At 58.7% G+C, this 18,017-nt stretch overlaps 1 protein-coding gene across 4 annotated transcripts in view; it reads left to right on the forward strand.

Moving 5' to 3' along the window:
• Nucleotides 1-18,017, forward strand: part of SPPL2B (signal peptide peptidase like 2B) — a 50,628-nt gene that overhangs the window by 6,736 nt on the left and 25,875 nt on the right. For 2 of the 4 annotated variants that reach the window (XM_016934646.4, XM_063800454.1), the window contains exons 3-13: nt 1,862-2,044; nt 3,199-3,288; nt 3,516-3,655; nt 4,271-4,413; nt 4,523-4,619; nt 5,349-5,465; nt 7,611-7,692; nt 8,365-8,439; nt 8,814-8,876; nt 9,009-9,108; nt 9,700-9,777. In XM_016934646.4, coding sequence (XP_016790135.1) covers nt 1,862-2,044; nt 3,199-3,288; nt 3,516-3,655; nt 4,271-4,413; nt 4,523-4,619; nt 5,349-5,465; nt 7,611-7,692; nt 8,365-8,439; nt 8,814-8,876; nt 9,009-9,108; nt 9,700-9,777 — 1,168 coding nt within the window. The remainder of the gene's footprint in view (nt 1-1,861; nt 2,045-3,198; nt 3,289-3,515; nt 3,656-4,270; nt 4,414-4,522; nt 4,620-5,348; nt 5,466-7,610; nt 7,693-8,364; nt 8,440-8,813; nt 8,877-9,008; nt 9,109-9,699; nt 9,778-18,017) is intronic. The other 2 variants (XM_063800455.1, XM_016934647.4) reach the window with 1 other exon arrangement.

Raw genomic sequence — 18,017 nt, forward strand, 5'->3', positions numbered from 1 at the left:
GCCTCCTTTCCTACCTCATCCTTCAGGCCCCGCCTCCTTTCCCACCGCATCCCTCAGGCCCTGCCTCCTTTCCCACCGCATCCCTCAGGCCCTGCCTTCTTTCCCACTGCATCCCTCAGGCCCCGCCTCCTTTCCCACTGTGTCCCGCCCCCTCCTGGAGCCCTCGAGGTGTGCCAGCGAAGAGGCACTAGCATCTTCCTGTCAGCTTTATGCATAGTGTGTGCGTGTGAGCACGTGTGTAATCAGTATGTGCCTGGACATGCTCATGTGTCTGCATGTTTGTGTGAGTTCGCATCAGTGTATGTGTGCATGTGCCTGAGTGTTTTTTTGTGTGTGAACACGTAATAGGTGTGTGTCAACACATGTAATAGGCATGTGAACACATGTAATAGGTATGTGTGAAGACGTGCCTGAGTGCCTATTTCTGAGTTTGTGTGTGTGAGCACATGTGTACTAGATATGTGCATGGACATGTGTGCCTTAGTGCGTATTTGTGTGTCAGCACACCTGTGTGTGTGAGCATGTGTGTAATAGGTGTGTGGGGGCATGTGCATGGGTCCGAATGTGTATGTCTGTTTTTATGTGCACATGTGCGTGAGTGTGCATGCAATAGGTTTGTGTATGGATGTGTGAGTGCATGTGTGCAGGTGTGTGTAAGCATGTAGCTACATAATAGTTATGTTTGTGGATGTGTGCATGTGTCTGTGCACATGTGTGCGGGTGTACATGTGTAATAGATGTGTGTGTATGTGTGTGTACATGTGGGTAATAGTTTTGTGTGTGGATGTGTATGTGCCTGTTTGGGTTCGTGTGTGTGCATGAGTGTGTGTGAGTGCGTGTGTAATAGGTATGTGCGTGTGCTTGAGTGTGTGAGTTCGTGTGGTGTGTGTGCATGTGTGTGTAATAGGTGTGTGTGCGTGAGCTTGAGTGCACAGGTATGTGCTTGTATATGCATGTGTGTGCTGTGTGCTCTGGCCTGGCTGTGCATGTGTGTGTGCATGTGTGTAATAGGCATGTGTCTGCTTGAGCGTGAGTGCGCATGTGTGTGCTTGCGTGTGCATATGTGTGCCATGTGCTCCGGCCTGGCTGTGTATGTGTGCACATGTGTGTGCATGCACTCCGCCTGGCTGTGGGTGTGTGTGTGTGCGTGCGCTGGCCTGGCTGTGGGGGTGTGTGTGTGTGCACGCACTCCAGCCTGGCTGTGGTTGTGTGCGTGTGCACTGGCCTGGCTGTGGGTGTGTGCGTGTGTGTGCACGTATGCATGTGTGTGCCGTGTGCTCCAGCCTGGTTGTGGACGTGTGCTTGTGTGTGCGCGTGCTCCAGCCTGGCTGTGGGTGTGTGCACGTGCTCCGGCCTGGCTGTGAGTGTGTGCGCGTGCTCCGGCCTGGCTGTGGGCGTGGCTGTGGGCGTGTGTGTGCGTGTGCGTGTGTGTGCGTGTGTGTGTGCATGTGTGTCTTGGCTTCAGGGGCTGTGAGGCCCCTGAGAGTTGGGGCTTTGTTCTCTGCACGCTGGAAACCCTCCCCCTTCTCACAGATGCCTGGCCGTGGTGGGGCTGCGGTGGGGACCCACTTGGTCTTGCTGAGTGATCTGTGACGGCTCGCGGGGTGGCTCAGGTATCAGGGGACAGCCATGTCTGTGAGGACTCCGGCCCCGCTCAGATGAGGCAGCCCAGCCCGTCGCCCAGGGTCCGACTGTGGGAGCTGCAGTAGGGATGGCTCTGCCTAGGTGGGCCGAGGCCGTGCGGGGCTTTAGGTGAGGGCTGGGATCTAACTCAGTGCAGGCTTCAGGTGGGAGAAGGGGCAGCTGGGCTCTCCTGGTGACTCACATCACGTGAGACAACACCGTGCCCTGGCCTTTCCAGTCTTTCCTGCAGCTGCGCAACTGGACGGCCTCCCTGCTCTGCTCCGCAGCCGACCTCCCCGCCCGTGGCTTCAGCAACCAGATCCCGCTGGTGGCGCGGGGGAACTGCACCTTCTATGAGAAAGTGAGGCTGGCCCAGGGCAGCGGAGCACGCGGGCTGCTCATCGTCAGCAGGGAGAGGCTGGTACGGCCCTGCGCGTCCCCCGCCGGGCCAGCTCTCAGGGGCAGGAGGGGGGTGCAGGAGGCAGAGATGGCAGCAGCTGGGGCTGGTCTTCCGACTTCTCGCTAAAGGCAGACCCCTCTGTGGGGAGGATCTGGGCCGAGTGTGAACGTGGGGAGGATCCGGGCCGAGTGTGGCCGTCGGGAGGGCGGAGATGAGTCTGTTCTTCCTGCGCTGCTGGCTGGGGCTGTGGAACTTTGGCCGTGGTCTTGTTGGGTGCCTGTCCTAGAGCAGCCCCCAGGGGTGACGGAGACCACACCCTCTGTGGGGATGGGATTGGGGTGGCTTCTGAGGAGCAGGTGGCCTGGCCCTGAGCTGGTCCTTTCTGGGTACCCTGGTGCCCTTGCCCTCTAGCCAGTGGGGCCGTGCTCGCCTGTGTGGTCCTAGCCAGGTGGCCTGAAGCCTGGCCCCTTTTCCATCTTCTGTGAAATGGGGCTGCGGTTGAGAGCTGGGGGCCTGGCAGGGCTGGTCACAGCACAGGGACATGCCGACTGCTGGGCTGGGCAGGGTGCATGGCCGCCCCTGAAGTGTAGTTTTGGGGTAAGAAGGAATGGAGTTCAGGAATTCCCTCACAGCCCTGCCTGTGGCTCTGGGCTGCTCCCGCCAGCGTTGCACCCTGAGCCTGGCAATCCACGGAGGCCTGGTGTAGGGGCTCAGGGTCGAGGGCAGAGCAGGCCGGGCAGGGCCGAGGGCAGAGCAGGCCGGGCAGAGCCGAGAGTGCCATCCCTGTCCGCACACGCTGCCGTTGTAGTTGAGAGAGGCCCTCAGTGGGTGCGGGGCTCAAGGCGGCTTAGTGGGCAGGCATGGGCTGTGACAAGTGTCACTCAGGACGTGTGTGTGCGGTTCGGGAGTCCCACGGCCGAGGGAGGGATTAGTGGCGCTTTTAGGCCTGGGGCCCTGTTGTCAGGTGAAGAAGGCTTGATGCCCTTCGGCCTCCCTGTTCTTGGGTCCTCCTGGGAGGCCGGAGGCTGTCAGCTGCAGAGGGGGAGCCAGCAGGCGCCCCCAGCCTGACCTGAGCCTCGAGTGAGGGTCCCAGGAGAGGAGGCGAATGGGCACAGAGCTGGGGGCCCACCCACTGCTGCGGGTGATGCCTGCCGCTCCCTCCTCTGGGCCCCCAGGTCCCCCCGGGGGGTAATAAGACGCAGTATGATGAGATTGGCATTCCCGTGGCCCTGCTCAGCTACAAAGACATGCTGGACATCTTCAGGGTAGGTCTGCGCCGGCTCAGACCCACGCTCCCGAGGAGATGGGGCAGGGGGCTTCGGGCTGGCTGCCGGGGGGGTTTGTGCCTCAGTTGGTGGGATCAGGGTGGTGGGTGAGGCGTGGCCCCTGCAGGCCAGGGTCTCCAGCCCCAGCCCCACAGCCCACAGCTGCACGTGGAGCCATGGCTGGCGGGTGGCTCTGACGCCTGCCTCCGGTGTGTTCCTTGAGGCAGCGTTTCGGCCGCATGGTGAGGGCGGCGCTGTATGCGCCTAAGGAGCCGGTGCTGGACTACAACATGGTCATCATCTTCATCATGGCTGTGGGCACCGTCGCCATCGGCGGCTACTGGGCCGGGAGTCGGGACGTGAAGAAGTGAGTTTCGCGTCGTGCGTGTGCTGTGACGGGGGCGGGCGGCTCTGACACGGGCCGGGACGGCCAGTCTTCCAGAACAGCAGTGAGTGCTTTGGCCTCGGCAGGCACGGCTTGCCCCGTGGAGCCCTTCGTTTCTTCCTCAGGAGGTCCTGGGACAGAATCAGTCTCTTTTCCTGCCAGGGTGGGCTCCGGGCACCCGGTGGATGTGTAGGGCTGGGCAGGTGTGGATGTGGCAGGTACGGGCGTGGCAGGTGCAGGGCTGGGCAGGTGGCTGGGGCTAGCTACCCTCTCCTGCTGAGCCGCCTGGGTCTGGGGAGGCCCCATGTCCAGGGCTGTTTATGCAGATCCAAGCTGCGGTTGCTGCCCACACCCCAGCCTCTGGCCCGGCCTAGTGGCCACCCCAGCTCAACCCAGGGACGTGGGCCCTGCCACCCTCTGCTGTGTGGTCTCCTCTGCCCTGGGGATGTTCGGGGCAGTTCCTTGCGCTTCAGTCCCCCCCCGGGTCCCCTCCTGCTCCCGGGTTTTCTGCCCCGTTCCCCCGGGTGGCTGTGGGCTCCCAGGCCCTGTGTCGGCCAGCCGGCCCCAGCGCCCCACGACCCCATGGTGTCTCCCAAGAAGGTACATGAAGCACAAGCGCGACGATGGGCCCGAGAAGCAGGAGGACGAGGCGGTGGACGTGACGCCGGTGATGACCTGCGTGTTTGTGGTGATGTGCTGCTCCATGCTGGTGCTGCTCTACTACTTCTACGACCTCCTCGGTGCGCGGCCCCGGGCGGGTGGGCCGCGGCGTGGAGATGCAGCCCGCCCCGTGCGGAGGGAGGGTGGCGTGCGGACCTGGCCTCCGGCCTCACGGCCCTGCCCCTGCAGTGTACGTGGTCATTGGGATCTTCTGCCTGGCCTCCGCCACCGGCCTCTACAGCTGCCTGGCGCCCTGTGTGCGGCGGCTGCCCTTCGGCAAGTGCAGGTGAGTCTGCCCGGCTGGCCCCGACGTGCCTGACTCTGTGCGGTGATGGCCACGGCCCCTTTGCCGCCCCATAGCCCCTCATGGTGCAGTATCGTTCAGAGTCTACAGCAGGCGCTCCCTCAGTGCTGGCCTGGGGCTCCTAGGCCCAGGAGCAGGGCGGAATCTGGACGAGCTATCAATGGAGCCCACCAGCAGCCAGGCGCCAGGGGTGGCGGGGGGAGGGTGCCCTTGTCCCCAGGAACCCTGCCCCAGGTCGCAGGCCGACGGGGGCACGGGAAAGCACCAGGGTTCTCCGGGGAACCCAGAAGGTTCCCCACAGCCCAGAGCTTGGCCTGGCTCTTAGGGGTAAGGGAGCTGCTGGGGGATCTCCGACAAAGTCAGACCTGGGTCTAGGAAGCGGGGCTCGCCCGGGGGAGACCTTTTTGTGTTGCCGTCCCTGGGTGAGGAGGTGGGAGGTCTGGAGCAGGCAGGGCCTCGGGCGAAGGGCCGCAGCGCAGGCGAGGGGCTCTGTGGGTACAGCCCGTGGCCCCCAGCGTCTGCCCGGGTCGGGCTCTGCCCTGCCCTTGGGGTGCCTACTGTTGTCATCGTGTGGGATGTGGAGTTTAATGAGGACAACAGAGTGGGGGCTGCCACTCTGCAGGGGGTGCCTGGGCCGGTCCCAAGGGTGGTGGGCAGTGGGATGAGGCCGGGAGCTGGTGGGCTTGGCTCTGACTGCCCCGTGCCCCCCAGGATCCCCAACAACAGCCTGCCCTACTTCCACAAGCGCCCGCAGGCCCGTATGCTGCTCCTGGCGCTCTTCTGCGTGGCCGTCAGCGTGGTGTGGGGCGTCTTCCGCAATGAGGACCAGTAAGTGCTGCTTCCCCCGGGCCCCGGCGGACAGTGGCGTCCTCAGATGCACCAGGGCTCCTGGGGCCCTGACTCCCTGCCCTCCCTGGAGGCCGCCCCAGCCTGGAGCTGCTTCAGCACCGCGTTATGAAAAGCCCTGGCCCCGGGCTGCTCTGACAGTGCTGTGAGGTCGTTTCACCTGGGTTTGTCCGGGTGCCGTGGGAACCCTGACTGGAATCCGGGAGGAGAGGCCGGAGCCCCTGTGGCCAGGAGCCACATCCTCCAGCCTGGATGGGACTCCTTTGTGGGGCATCGCTGCCCAGGGCCACAGTCTGTCCCCCGCTGTCCCTTTCCTGGCACCCACGTGCACACCGCAGGTTCGAGGCCCAGGGTGTGGGCACCAGGGCACCCGATCCTCTTGGTCATGACTGCTGTGGCTTCTGAGCAGTGGTGGAGGTGGGGCAGGCACTGCTCCCCCCACGCTCACCTCCCACGCGGCCTGGACTTGTGGCTGCCTCCCGCCGGCCGGGCCTCCCCCATGAGGCCGAGTGCCTGGCGCCGTGTTGGGAGGACAGAGCTGGCCTGTCCCCGCCCGGTCCCCACCGCTGTCGCTGATACCATCTGGCGCTTCCTCCCAGCCTTCCCGAGGCAGCCAAGTACGCTTGGCTTTGGTGTGTATTGGAGCCACGGCACGTTTAACTGGCAGAAGGAAGATGTGAAAATATTTTGAATCCTTTGTACACAAAGAGAAAATGAATCTTTTCAGTTATTTCCAAGCCAGGAAACTCGCTCCGTCACATGAAGTTAGAGCAGGCCTCAGTCAGTTGGGCGTAGGGGCTCACGCCTGGGATCCCAGCATTTGGTAGGCCAAGTTAGGACGATCACTTTGCCCAGGAGTTCAAGACCAGCCTGGGTAACAAGCAAGACCCCCGCTCTATTTAAGAAATAATATAAAATCAGAAAAAATAACTGGCCGCAGTTCTCTGGGTGCTTGCGGCACGTGGCGCCTGGAATTGGCTGTACCAGCGTCTCCCATGGAGGCCTCTGCTGTTAGCCGCCGCCCCGCCCGGGAGATGTTTTTATCCCATTTTCAAATGAAGCCTTTGATGTTTGAGACGCTGAGAAACGCTGGGGAACTCGTCCAGCAAGTGACAGGCAGAGCCTGCATGGGGGGCAGGGGCCAGCGGGGAGGAGACGCTGGGGCTTCGTGGGGCCAGGAGAGAGCCGAAGTTGCGGCTGGCTGCAGGGGCCATGGCCTTGTGCAGGAGGCGGTTCTGTGCTTTGCCCCAGGGCACCAACTGCATGGCAGCCCCATCCACTGACTGTGGACCCAGAGGTTCTGTGAGGAAACCTGGTGTGGCACAAGTTTTAATTTAATAAACAGTTTGGGCACGGGGGCTCATGCCTGTAATCCCAGCACTTTGGGAGGCCGAGGCGGGCAGATCACTTGAGGTCAGGAGTTTGAGACCAGCCTGGCCAACATGACAAAACCCCATCTCTACTAAAAATACAAAAAAATTTGCCTGGCATTGTGGTATGTGCCTGTAATCCCAGCTACTTGGGAGGCTGAGGCAGGAGAATTGCTTGAACCTGGGAGGCGGAGTTTGCAGCGAGTCAAGATTGTGCCACCAAACTCCAGCCTGGGTGACAGAGTGAGACTCCATCTCAAAAACAAAACAAAACAAAAACAGTTTGGAGGGGTCAGTGCCCAAGCCCTCCTGCACACGCACCCTCTGCCTGGCCCCTGCCTACAGCCTGTGACCCCTGCCTACAGCGTGACGCCCACCATCCGGGGACAGCGACTGAGGGGACGCAGCCGGCCAGGCCCATGTCCACCATCCTGGCCCCACCATCTGGGGACAGCGACTGAGGGGACACAGCCGGCCAGGCTTGTGTCCACTGTCCTGGCTGCGGAGTGGTGGGCTCCTCTACCTGCTTCCGCAGGGTGGGCCCTGGGATGGGGCCTGTGCCGCCAGCCCTGCTGGAGTTGTAACAGCAGGGGTCCTCCCACAGGTCTGGGGTCCTCAGAGTCATCCCCTGGGCAGGTGGAAGGGCAGTGGGGCCGCGTGCTGGCTGAGAGCAAGGGCCCTGTGTGGCTCGTGGGAGGCGGCGTCCTGGGTGGTCAGCCAGCCTCTGCCCCGGCGGGGATGCTGCTTTGTCTTGCAGGTGGGCCTGGGTCCTCCAGGATGCCCTGGGTATCGCCTTCTGCCTCTACATGCTGAAGACCATCCGTCTGCCCACCTTCAAGGTGAGTGCAGGGAGGGCGCGGCTGCGGGGCAGCGTGGGTAGTGGGGGCCCTTCATCCCAGCCTGGCCCGTGTGGGGCTGTGGTCCTCGTAGGTCTGTGCTCCTGCTCACTGCCCTGGGGATGGCCGCCTAGGCCTGTTGTGAAGGGTGGGGCTTGAAGATTGGGTCCCAAAGCCCCCGCTGAGGCGGCCTGGGTGGGTGGCTGCGGGGCGGTTCCCGGCAGGGGCAACTCGTGTCTGGATGAGGTGGTGGGGAGAGTGGTCGAATAGGGCTGGAGGAACTGGCCTCAGGTGGCACCGGGAGCGCGGGGATGTCGTCAAGCCCCAGGCGGCTGCACTCCCGTGAGGGCCCCACAGCACCCCAAGCAAGCGGCATTTGAATGCCCAGGATGGCCCTCTGTATCCCCAGAGCCGGCCCTGCGTGGCACAGGCCTCCGCCCTCCCGTCCCCGCCTTCCTGTTACGTGGAGACTCTAAAAGCCTGACTTTTGCCCGTAAATCCCTACCTGATGTTGCTTCCAAAGCTCCTCCTGCGTGGTGCGTCCCTGGCACTGGGCGCGCTCTGCTCAGGTTCCTTTAAAGGCCGCCTCCCAGGAGGAGGCGCTGGGCCTCATGAGATGGGAGTGGGGAAGGCACGGGCCGGGGTGGGGGCCGCCCTCAGCCGTGGGCTTCGCAGGCCTGCACGCTGCTGCTGCTGGTGCTGTTCCTCTACGACATCTTCTTTGTGTTCATCACGCCCTTCCTGACCAAGGTAGGCGACTGCCTGTCCCCGCTCCACCCCATCACCCCGCTCCCCCGCCCCCTCGCAACCCCCGCCCCATCACCCCCCATCACCCCGCCCCCTCGTCCCCCTCCACCCCACACCATGCTCTCCTGCCCCCCACCCCATCACCCCGCCCCCTCGTCCCCCTCCACCCCACACCGTGCTCCCCTGCCCCCCACCCCATCACCCCGCTCCCCTCGTCCCCCTCCACCCCATCACCCTGCTCCCCTGCCCCATCACCCTCCATCACCCTGCCTCTTGCACCCCCCCATCGCATCACCCTGCCCCCTCGCCCCATCACCCCACTCCCCTGCCCCCCCACCCCGTTACCACGCTCCCTCACTCAACCCCGTTCTGTGCAGAGTGGCAGCAGCATCATGGTGGAGGTGGCCACTGGGCCCTCGGACTCAGCCACCCGTGAGAAGGTGTGTCTTCTGACTGCAGGGTCTCAGGTTGCCATGGGTCAAGGTGTTGCGCGCTGAGAGCGGATAGGGCTCGAGGCATCCCGCGGCCGGGTGAGGGTCATGGAGGACATTGTCCTCTTCCCGTCTTTGCAGCTGCCCATGGTCCTGAAGGTGCCTAGGCTGAACTCCTCACCTCTGGCCCTGTGTGACCGGCCCTTCTCCCTCCTGGGTTTCGGAGACATTTTGGTGCCAGGTACTGAGGCGGGTGGAGCACACGGGTCCACGCTGTGGGGCAGGGCCCCGGGCGGCTGAGGTTTGCCTTTGGGAGTGAGTGGCCCGCACACCGTCGGCTGGAGATAAAGCCCTGAGGGTCAGAGTCGTGCAGGTTGGGGCCGTCGAGGCCTCGGTGCCTGGGCAGCGAGGGCATTGCCTGGGTGGGGTAGGGACCCCCTTGGTTCCTAGGGAGCGGGGAAGGCCCCCCGATTGCAGACAGCCTCACCCCATCCTGCTCGGGGTTGTGCAGGGGTCCCTGCTGGGGCCTGGATCCTGGGTCCCAGTGAGCTCATGTTGCTGCAGAAGGCAGAGACTGTACCCTCGCAGCCTCAGTGTCCCCAGGGTCCTGCCAGGTGTGTCTGCCTGGACTTTGTTCTCACTGTGGTCTCAGTTTACCCACTGAGAGTCATGGCAGCCCTGTCCTGAGCGAGCGTGTGGCCTGTCTGTGAAATGACAGCAGCCACCAGGCAGCGAGAGGCCCACGGCGCCCAGGTGCCCGCCTGCTCCCAGGAAGCCCCTGCTCCGAGGCTCTGTGGGCCCGAGTAAGCCTCCACCCCGTGCCTCCCCCCAGGGCTGCTGGTGGCCTACTGCCACAGGTTTGACATCCAGGTACAGTCCTCCAGGGTATACTTCGTGGCCTGCACCATCGGTAAGTGCCTCGGTTGGGCCCGTGCTGGCCTCTCTGGCTCCAGCCCCACCCCGACTTAGCCTCTGTCCTGACCCTGACCCCTAACCCCAACCCCAACCCTAACCCTAATTCCAACTCTTACACCGTAACCATAACACCCTAACCCTAACCCCCTGGCCACTCCGGGAGCTGGGCTCGGGTGGCTGGGCCTGTGCCTGCATCCCCCTCTTTCTCATTCTCCCCGGGCCTGTGCCTGCATCCCCCTCTTTCTCATTCTCCCTGGGCCTGTGCCTCCGTCCCCCTCTTTCTCATTCTCCTGTGGCCTGTGTCCGCATCCTGGTCTTTCTCATTCTCCCTGGGCCTGTGCCTCCGTCCCCGTCTTTCTCATTCTCCCTGGGCCTGTTCCTCCATCCCCCTCTTTCTCATTCTCCCTGGGCCTGTTCCTCCATCCCCCTCTTTCTCATTCTCCCTGGGCCTGTGCCTCCGTCCCCGTCTTTCTCATTCTCCCTGGGCCTGTTTCTCCATCCCCCTCTTTCTCATTCTCCCTGGGCCTGTGCCTCCGTCCCCCTCTTTCTCATTCTCCCTGGGCCTGTTCCTCCATCCCCCTCTTTCTCATTCTCCCTGGGCCTGTTTCTCCATCCCCCTCTTTCTCATTCTCCCTGGGCCTGTGCCTCCGTCCCCCTCTTTCTCATTCTCCCTGGGCCTGTTCCTCCATCCCCCTCTTTCTCATTCTCCCTGGGCCTGTTCCTCCATCCCCCTCTTTCTCATTCTCCCTGGGCCTGTGCCTCCGTCCCCGTCTTTCTCATTCTGCCTGGGCCTGTTTCTCCATCCCCCTCTTTCTCATTCTCCCTGGGCCTGTGCCTCCGTCCCCCTCTTTCTCATTCTCCCTGGGCCTGTTCCTCCATCCCCCTCTTTCTCATTCTCCCTGGGCCTGTGCCTCCGTCCCCGTCTTTCTCATTCTCCCTGGGCCTGTTCCTCCATCCCCCTCTTTCTCATTCTCCCCGGGCCTGTGCCTGCAACCCCCTCTTTCTCATTCTCCCTGGGCCTGTGCCTCCGTCCCCGTCTTTCTCATTCTCCCTGGGCCTGTGCCTTCGTCCCCGTCTTTCTCATTCTCCCTGGGCCTGTGCCTCCGTCTCCGTCTTTCTCATTTTCCCTGGCTTCCATTGTTCTGTTCTTTTCTTTTCCTTCTCTTTCCTGTTTTCCTCTTCTTGTCTTTTTCTTCTTTGCCTTGTCTTCTACTGTTTCTTTTGTTATGAACGTATTTACACAAAGTGCTGTTATCTGTTGACCCACATTGTTTTGAAAAATGTCCCCCACCGCGCCCTAAGGAAAGAAGCTGCGGTGCTTTCTGGTTCCTGGGCACAGGGCCAGGCCAGGCCGCCTCTGCCGAGCCACGCCCCCGACCCCGCCCTCCACGTGGCTCCCTAAACGGCCACTCCCAGGGCCAGGAGAGTTCAGGCTGGCCTGTCCCCTCACACCTGCCTCCTGCAGCTGCAGGTGCCCGTGGCTTTCCCCTTGCCCGATTTTACTGTCTTCATGATTATCCTTTAAAATCACGGCTGAGGCCGGGCACGGGGGCTCGTGTCTGTGATCCCAGCTTTCTGGGAGGCTGAAGTGGGAGGATTGCTTGAGTCCAGGAGTTCAAGACCAGCCTGGGCAACATAGTAAGACCCTGTCGCTGCAGAAGAATGCAAAAATTAGCCAGGCATGGTGACATGTGCCTGTAGCCCCAGCTACTCTGCAGGCTGAGGTGGGAGGATCGCTTGAGCCTGGGAGTTCAAGGCTGCAGTGAGCCATGATCGTGCCACTGCACTCCAGCCTGGGCAACAGAGTGATACCCTGTCTCGAAAAAATAATCATAAAATGAAAGAAAAAATAAAAACACAGCTGCAGAGATTTGTCTCTCCTGAAGCATAATTTGTCAAGTTGTCCCTGTAATTCCTGAGACTGAAGCCGCTGAGGTTTTGTAGGTGCCAGCCCTCTCCGTTTGTCTCTGTCCGCTTCTGTTGATGATGGCTGATGGACATGTGGATGGTCTAAAATGGACCAATAGGGACGCTCCCTGTGGCGTGGCGTCAGAAATACAGAGATGGGTGTTAGGAAAAGTGCCGCTCCCTGTGGCATGGCGTCAGAAATACAGAGATGGGCGTTAGAGAAAGTGCCGGGAGCAGTGTGCTTGCTGGACACAGCCGCTCTTTTTTTAAGAGTGTTCTAGCAAATAATTTTCTCAGAGCTTTATTTTGAAATAATTTCAAATGACAGTTGCAGGATCGCTACAGAGAACTCCCGTGTGCCCCGTTCTCAGAGGGACTGGTCATTTCTTCACATTCGCTTGATTCCGTTCTCTCTCTCCACACACACTCACGCGCTCTCATTCGCCTGATTCCGTTCTCCCTCTCTCCACACACACTCACGCGCTGTCATTCTCTTGACTCCGTTCTCTCTCCACACACACACTCATGCGCTCTCATTCGCCTGATTCCATTCTCCCTCTCTCCACACACACTCACACGCTCTCATTCGCTTGACTCTGTTCTCTCTCTCCACACACACTCACGCGCTCTCGTTTGCCTGATTCCGTTCTCTCTCTCCACACACACTCACGCGCTCTCGTTTGCCTGATTCCGTTCTCTCTCTCCACACACACTCACGCGCTCTCGTTTGCCTGATTCCGTTCTCTCTCCACACACACTCACGCGCTCTTATTCGCTTGATTCCGTTCTCTCTCTCCACACGCACTCACGCGCTCTCGTTTGCCTGATTCCGTTCTCTCTCTCCACACACACTCACGCGCTCTTATTCGCTTGATTCCGTTCTCTCTCTCCACACAAACTCACGCGCTCTCATTCGCTTGATTCCGTTCTCTCTCCACACGCACTCATGCGCTCTCGTTTGCCTGATTCCTTTCTCTCTCTCCACACACACTCACGCGCTCTCATTCGCTTGATTCCGTTCTCTCTCTCCACACGCGCTCACGCGCTCTCATTCGCTTGATTCCGTTCTCTCTCTCCACACACACTCACGCGCTCTCATTCGCTTGATTCCGTTCTCTCTCTCCACACACACTCACGCGCTCTCATTCGCTTCATTCCGTTCTCTCTCTCCACACACACTCGTGTTCTCATTCGCTTGACTCTGTTCTCTCTCTCCACACACACTCACGCGCTCTCGTTTGCCTGATTCCGTTCTCTCTCTCCACACACACTCATGTTCTCATTCGCTTGACTCTGTTCTCTCTCTCCACACACACTCACGCGCTCTCATTCGCCTGATTCCGTTCTCTCTCTCCACACACACTCGTGTTCTCATTCGCTTGATTCCGTTCTCTCTCTCCACACACACTCGTGTTCTCATTCGCTTGACTCTGTTCTCTCTCCACACACACACTCACGCGCTCTCATTCGCTTGATTCCGTTCTCTCTCTCCACACACACTCGTGTTCTCATTCGCTTGATTCCGTTCTCTCTCTCCACACACACTCGTGTTCTCATTCGCTTGACTCTGTTCTCTCTCCACACACACACTCACGCGCTCTCATTCGCTTGATTCCGTTCTCTCTCTCCACACACACTCGTGTTCTCATTCGCTTAATTCCGTTCTCTCTCTCCACACACACTCGTGTTCTCATTCGCTTGACTCTGTTCTCTCTCTCCACACACACTGACGCGCTCTCATTCGCCTGATTCCGTTCTCTCTCTCCACACACACTCGTGTTCTCATTCGCTTGATTCCGTTCTCTCTCCACACACACTCGTGTTCTCATTCGCTTGACTCTGTTCTCTCTCCACACACACACTCACGCGCTCTCATTCGCCTGATTCCGTTCTCTCTCTCCACACACACTCGTGTTCTCATTCACTTGACTTTGTTCTCTCTCTCCACACACACTCGTATTCTCATTTGCTTGATTCCGTTCTCTCTCTCCACACACACTCGTGTTCTCATTCGCTTGACTCTGTTCTCTCTCCACACACACTCACGCGCTCTCATTCGCCTGATTCCGTTCTCTCTCTCCACACACACTCACGCGCTCTCATTCGCCTGATTCCGTTCTCTCCACACACACTCGTGTTCTCATTCGCTTGACTCTGTTCTCTCTCTCCACACACACTCACGCGCTCTCATTCGCTTGATTCCGTTCTCTCTCTCCACACACACGTGCTCTCATTCGCTTGATTCCGTTCTCTCTCTCCACACACACACTCATGCGCTCTCATTCGCCTGATTCCATTCTCCCTCTCTCCACACACACTCACGCGCTGTCATTCTCTTGACTCCGTTCTCTCTCCACACACACACTCATGCGCTCTCATTCGCCTGATTCCATTCTCCCTCTCTCCACACACACTCACACGCTCTCATTCGCTTGACTCTGTTCTCTCTCTCCACACACACTCATGCGCTCTCGTTTGCCTGATTCCGTTCTCTCTCTCCACACACACTCATGTTCTCATTCGCTTGACTCTGTTCTCTCTCTCCACACACACTCGTGTTCTCATTCGCTTGACTCTGTTCTCTCTCTCCACACACTCGTGTTCTCATTCGCTTGACTCTGTTCTCTCTCCACACACACTCACGCGCTCTCATTCGCTTGATTCCGTTCTCTCTCTCCACACACACACTCACGCGCTCTCATTCGCTTGACTCTGTTCTCTCTCTCCACACACACACTCACGCGCTCTCATTCGCCTGATTCCGTTCTCTCTCTCCACACACATACTCACGCGCTCTCATTCGCTTGATTCCGTTCTCTCTCTCCACACACACTCACGCGCTCTCATTCGCTTGACTCTGTTCTCTCTCTCCACACACACTCACGCGCTCTCATTCACTTGATTCCGTTCTCTCTCCACACACACTCACGCGCTCTCATTCGCTTGATTCCATTCTCTCTCTCCACACACACACTCACGCGCTCTCATTCGCTTGATTCCGTTCTCTCTCTCCACACACACACTCACGCGCTGTCATTCGCTTGACTCTGTTCTCTCTCTCCACACACACACTCACGCGCTCTCATTCGCCTGATTCCGTTCTCTCTCTCCACACACACACTCATGCGCTCTCATTCGCTTGATTCCGTTCTCTCTCTCCACACACACTCACGCGCTCTCATTCGCTTGACTCTGTTCTCTCCACACACACGCGCTCTCATTCACTTGATTCCGTTCTCTCTCCACACACACTCGCGCTCTCATTCGCCTGATTCCGTTCTCTCTCTCCACACACTCACGCGCTCTCATTCGCTTAACTCTGTTCTCTCTCTCCACACACACACTCACGCGCTCTCATTCGCTTGATTCCGTTCTCTCTCCACACACACACTCACGCGCTCTCATTCGCCTGATTCCGTTCTCTCTCTCCACACACACTCACGCGCTCTCATTCGCTTGACTCTGTTCTCTCTCTCCACACACACACTCACGCGCTCTCATTCGCTTGATTCCGTTCTCTCTCTCCACACACACACTCACGCGCTCTCATTCGCCTGATTCCGTTCTCTCTCTCCACACACACACTCACGCGCTCTCATTCGCTTGATTCCGTTCTCTCTCTCCACACACACTCACGCGCTCTCATTCGCTTGACTCTGTTATCTCTCCACACACACTCACGCGCTCTCATTCACTTGATTCCGTTCTCTCTCCACACACACTCACGCGCTCTCATTCGCCTGATTCCGTTCTCTCTCTCCACACACACTCACGCGCTCTCATTCGCCTGATTCCGTTCTCTCCACACACACTCGTGTTCTCATTCGCTTGACTCTGTTCTCTCTCTCCACACACACTCACGCGCTCTCATTCGCTTGATTCCGTTCTCTCTCCACACACACGTGCTCTCATTCGCTTGATTCCGTTCTCTCTCTCCACACACACACTCATGCGCTCTCATTCGCCTGATTCCATTCTCCCTCTCTCCACACACACTCACGCGCTGTCATTCTCTTGACTCCGTTCTCTCTCCACACACACACTCATGCGCTCTCATTCGCCTGATTCCATTCTCCCTCTCTCCACACACACTCACACGCTCTCATTCGCTTGACTCTGTTCTATCTCTCCACACACACTCATGCGCTCTCGTTTGCCTGATTCCGTTCTCTCTCTCCACACACACTCATGTTCTCATTCGCTTGACTCTGTTCTCTCTCTCCACACACACTCGTGTTCTCATTCGCTTGACTCTGTTCTCTCTCTCCACACACTCGTGTTCTCATTCGCTTGACTCTGTTCTCTCTCTCCACACACACTCACGCGCTCTCATTCGCTTGATTCCGTTCTCTCTCTCCACACACACACTCACGCGCTCTCATTCGCTTGACTCTGTTCTCTCTCTCCACACACACACTCACGCGCTCTCATTCGCCTGATTCCGTTCTCTCTCTCCACACACATACTCACGCGCTCTCATTCGCTTGATTCCGTTCTCTCTCTCCACACACACTCACGCGCTCTCATTCGCTTGACTCTGTTCTCTCTCTCCACACACACTCACGTGCTCTCATTCACTTGATTCCGTTCTCTCTCCACACACACTCACGCGCTCTCATTCGCTTGATTCCGTTCTCTCTCTCCACACACACACTCACGCGCTCTCATTCGCCTGATTCCGTTCTCTCTCTCCACACACACTCACGCGCTCTCATTCGCTTGACTCTGTTCTCTCTCCACACACACTCACGCGCTCTCATTCACTTGATTCCGTTCTCTCTCCACACACACTCACGCGCTCTCATTCGCCTGATTCCGTTCTCTCTCTCCACACACACACTCACGCGCTCTCATTCGCTTGATTCCGTTCTCTCTCTCCACACACACTCACGCGCTCTCATTCGCTTGACTCTGTTCTCTCTCCACACACACTCACGCGCTCTCGTTCACTTGATTCCGTTCTCTCTCCACACACACTCACGCGCTCTCATTCGCCTGATTCCGTTCTCTCTCTCCACACACACTCACGCGCTCTCATTCGCTTGACTCCGTTCTCTCTCTCCACACACACACTCACGCGCTCTCATTCGCTTGATTCCGTTCTCTCTCTCCACACACACACTCACGCGCTCTCATTCGCTTGATTCCGTTCTCTCTCTCCACACACACACTCACGCGCTCTCATTCGCTTGACTCTGTTCTCTCTCCACACACACACACTCACGCGCTCTCATTCGCCTGATTCCGTTCTCTCTCTCCACACACACACTCAAGCGATCTCATTCGCTTGATTCCGTTCTCTCCACACACACTCGTGTTCTCATTCGCTTGATTCCGTTCTCTCTCTCCACACACACTCGTGTTCTCATTCGCTTGACTCTGTTCTCTCTCTCCACACACACTCGTGTTCTCATTCGCTTGATTCCGTTCTCTCTCTCCACACACACTCGTGTTCTCATTCGCTTGATTCCGTTCTCTCTCCACACACACTCATGCGCTCTCATTTGCTTGACTCTGTTCTCTCTCTCCACACACACACTCACGCGCTCTCATTCGCCTGATTCCGTTCTCTCTCTCCACACACACACTCACGCGCTCTCATTCGCTTGATTCTGTTCTCTCTCTCCACACACACACTCACGCGCTCTCATTCGCTTGATTCTGTTCTCTCCACACACACTCGTGTTCTCATTCGCTTGATTCCGTTCTCTCTCTCCACACACACTCGTGTTCTCATTCGCTTGACTCTGTTCTCTCTCTCCAGACACACTCGTGTTCTCATTCGCTTGATTCCGTTCTCTCTCTCCACACACACTCGTGTTCTCATTCGCTTGACTCTGTTCTCTCTCTCCAGACACACTCGTGTTCTCATTCGCTTGATTCCGTTCTCTCTCTCCACACACACTCGTGTTCTCATTCGCTTGATTCCGATCTCTCTCCACACACACTCATGCGCTCTCATTCGCTTGACTCTGTTCTCTCTCTCCACACACACTCCTGTTCTCATTCGCTTGATTCCGTTCTCTCTCTCCACACAAACTCACGCGCTCTCATTCGCTTGACTCTGTTCTCTCTCTCCACACACACACTCACGCGCTCTCATTCGCCTGATTCCGTTCTCTCTCTCCACACACACACTCACGTGCTCTCATTCGCTTGATTCCGTTCTCTCTCTCCACACACACACTCACGCGCTCTCATTCGCTTGATTCCGTTCTCTCTCTCCACACACACTCGTGTTCTCATTCGCTTGACTCTGTTCTCTCTCTCCACACACACTCGTGTTCTCATTCGCTTGATTCCGTTCTCTCTCTCCACACACACTCA

This window comes from Pan troglodytes, chromosome 20 (assembly GCF_028858775.2).
Source record: "Pan troglodytes isolate AG18354 chromosome 20, NHGRI_mPanTro3-v2.0_pri, whole genome shotgun sequence".
NCBI classification, from domain to species: Eukaryota; Metazoa; Chordata; class Mammalia; order Primates; family Hominidae; genus Pan; species Pan troglodytes.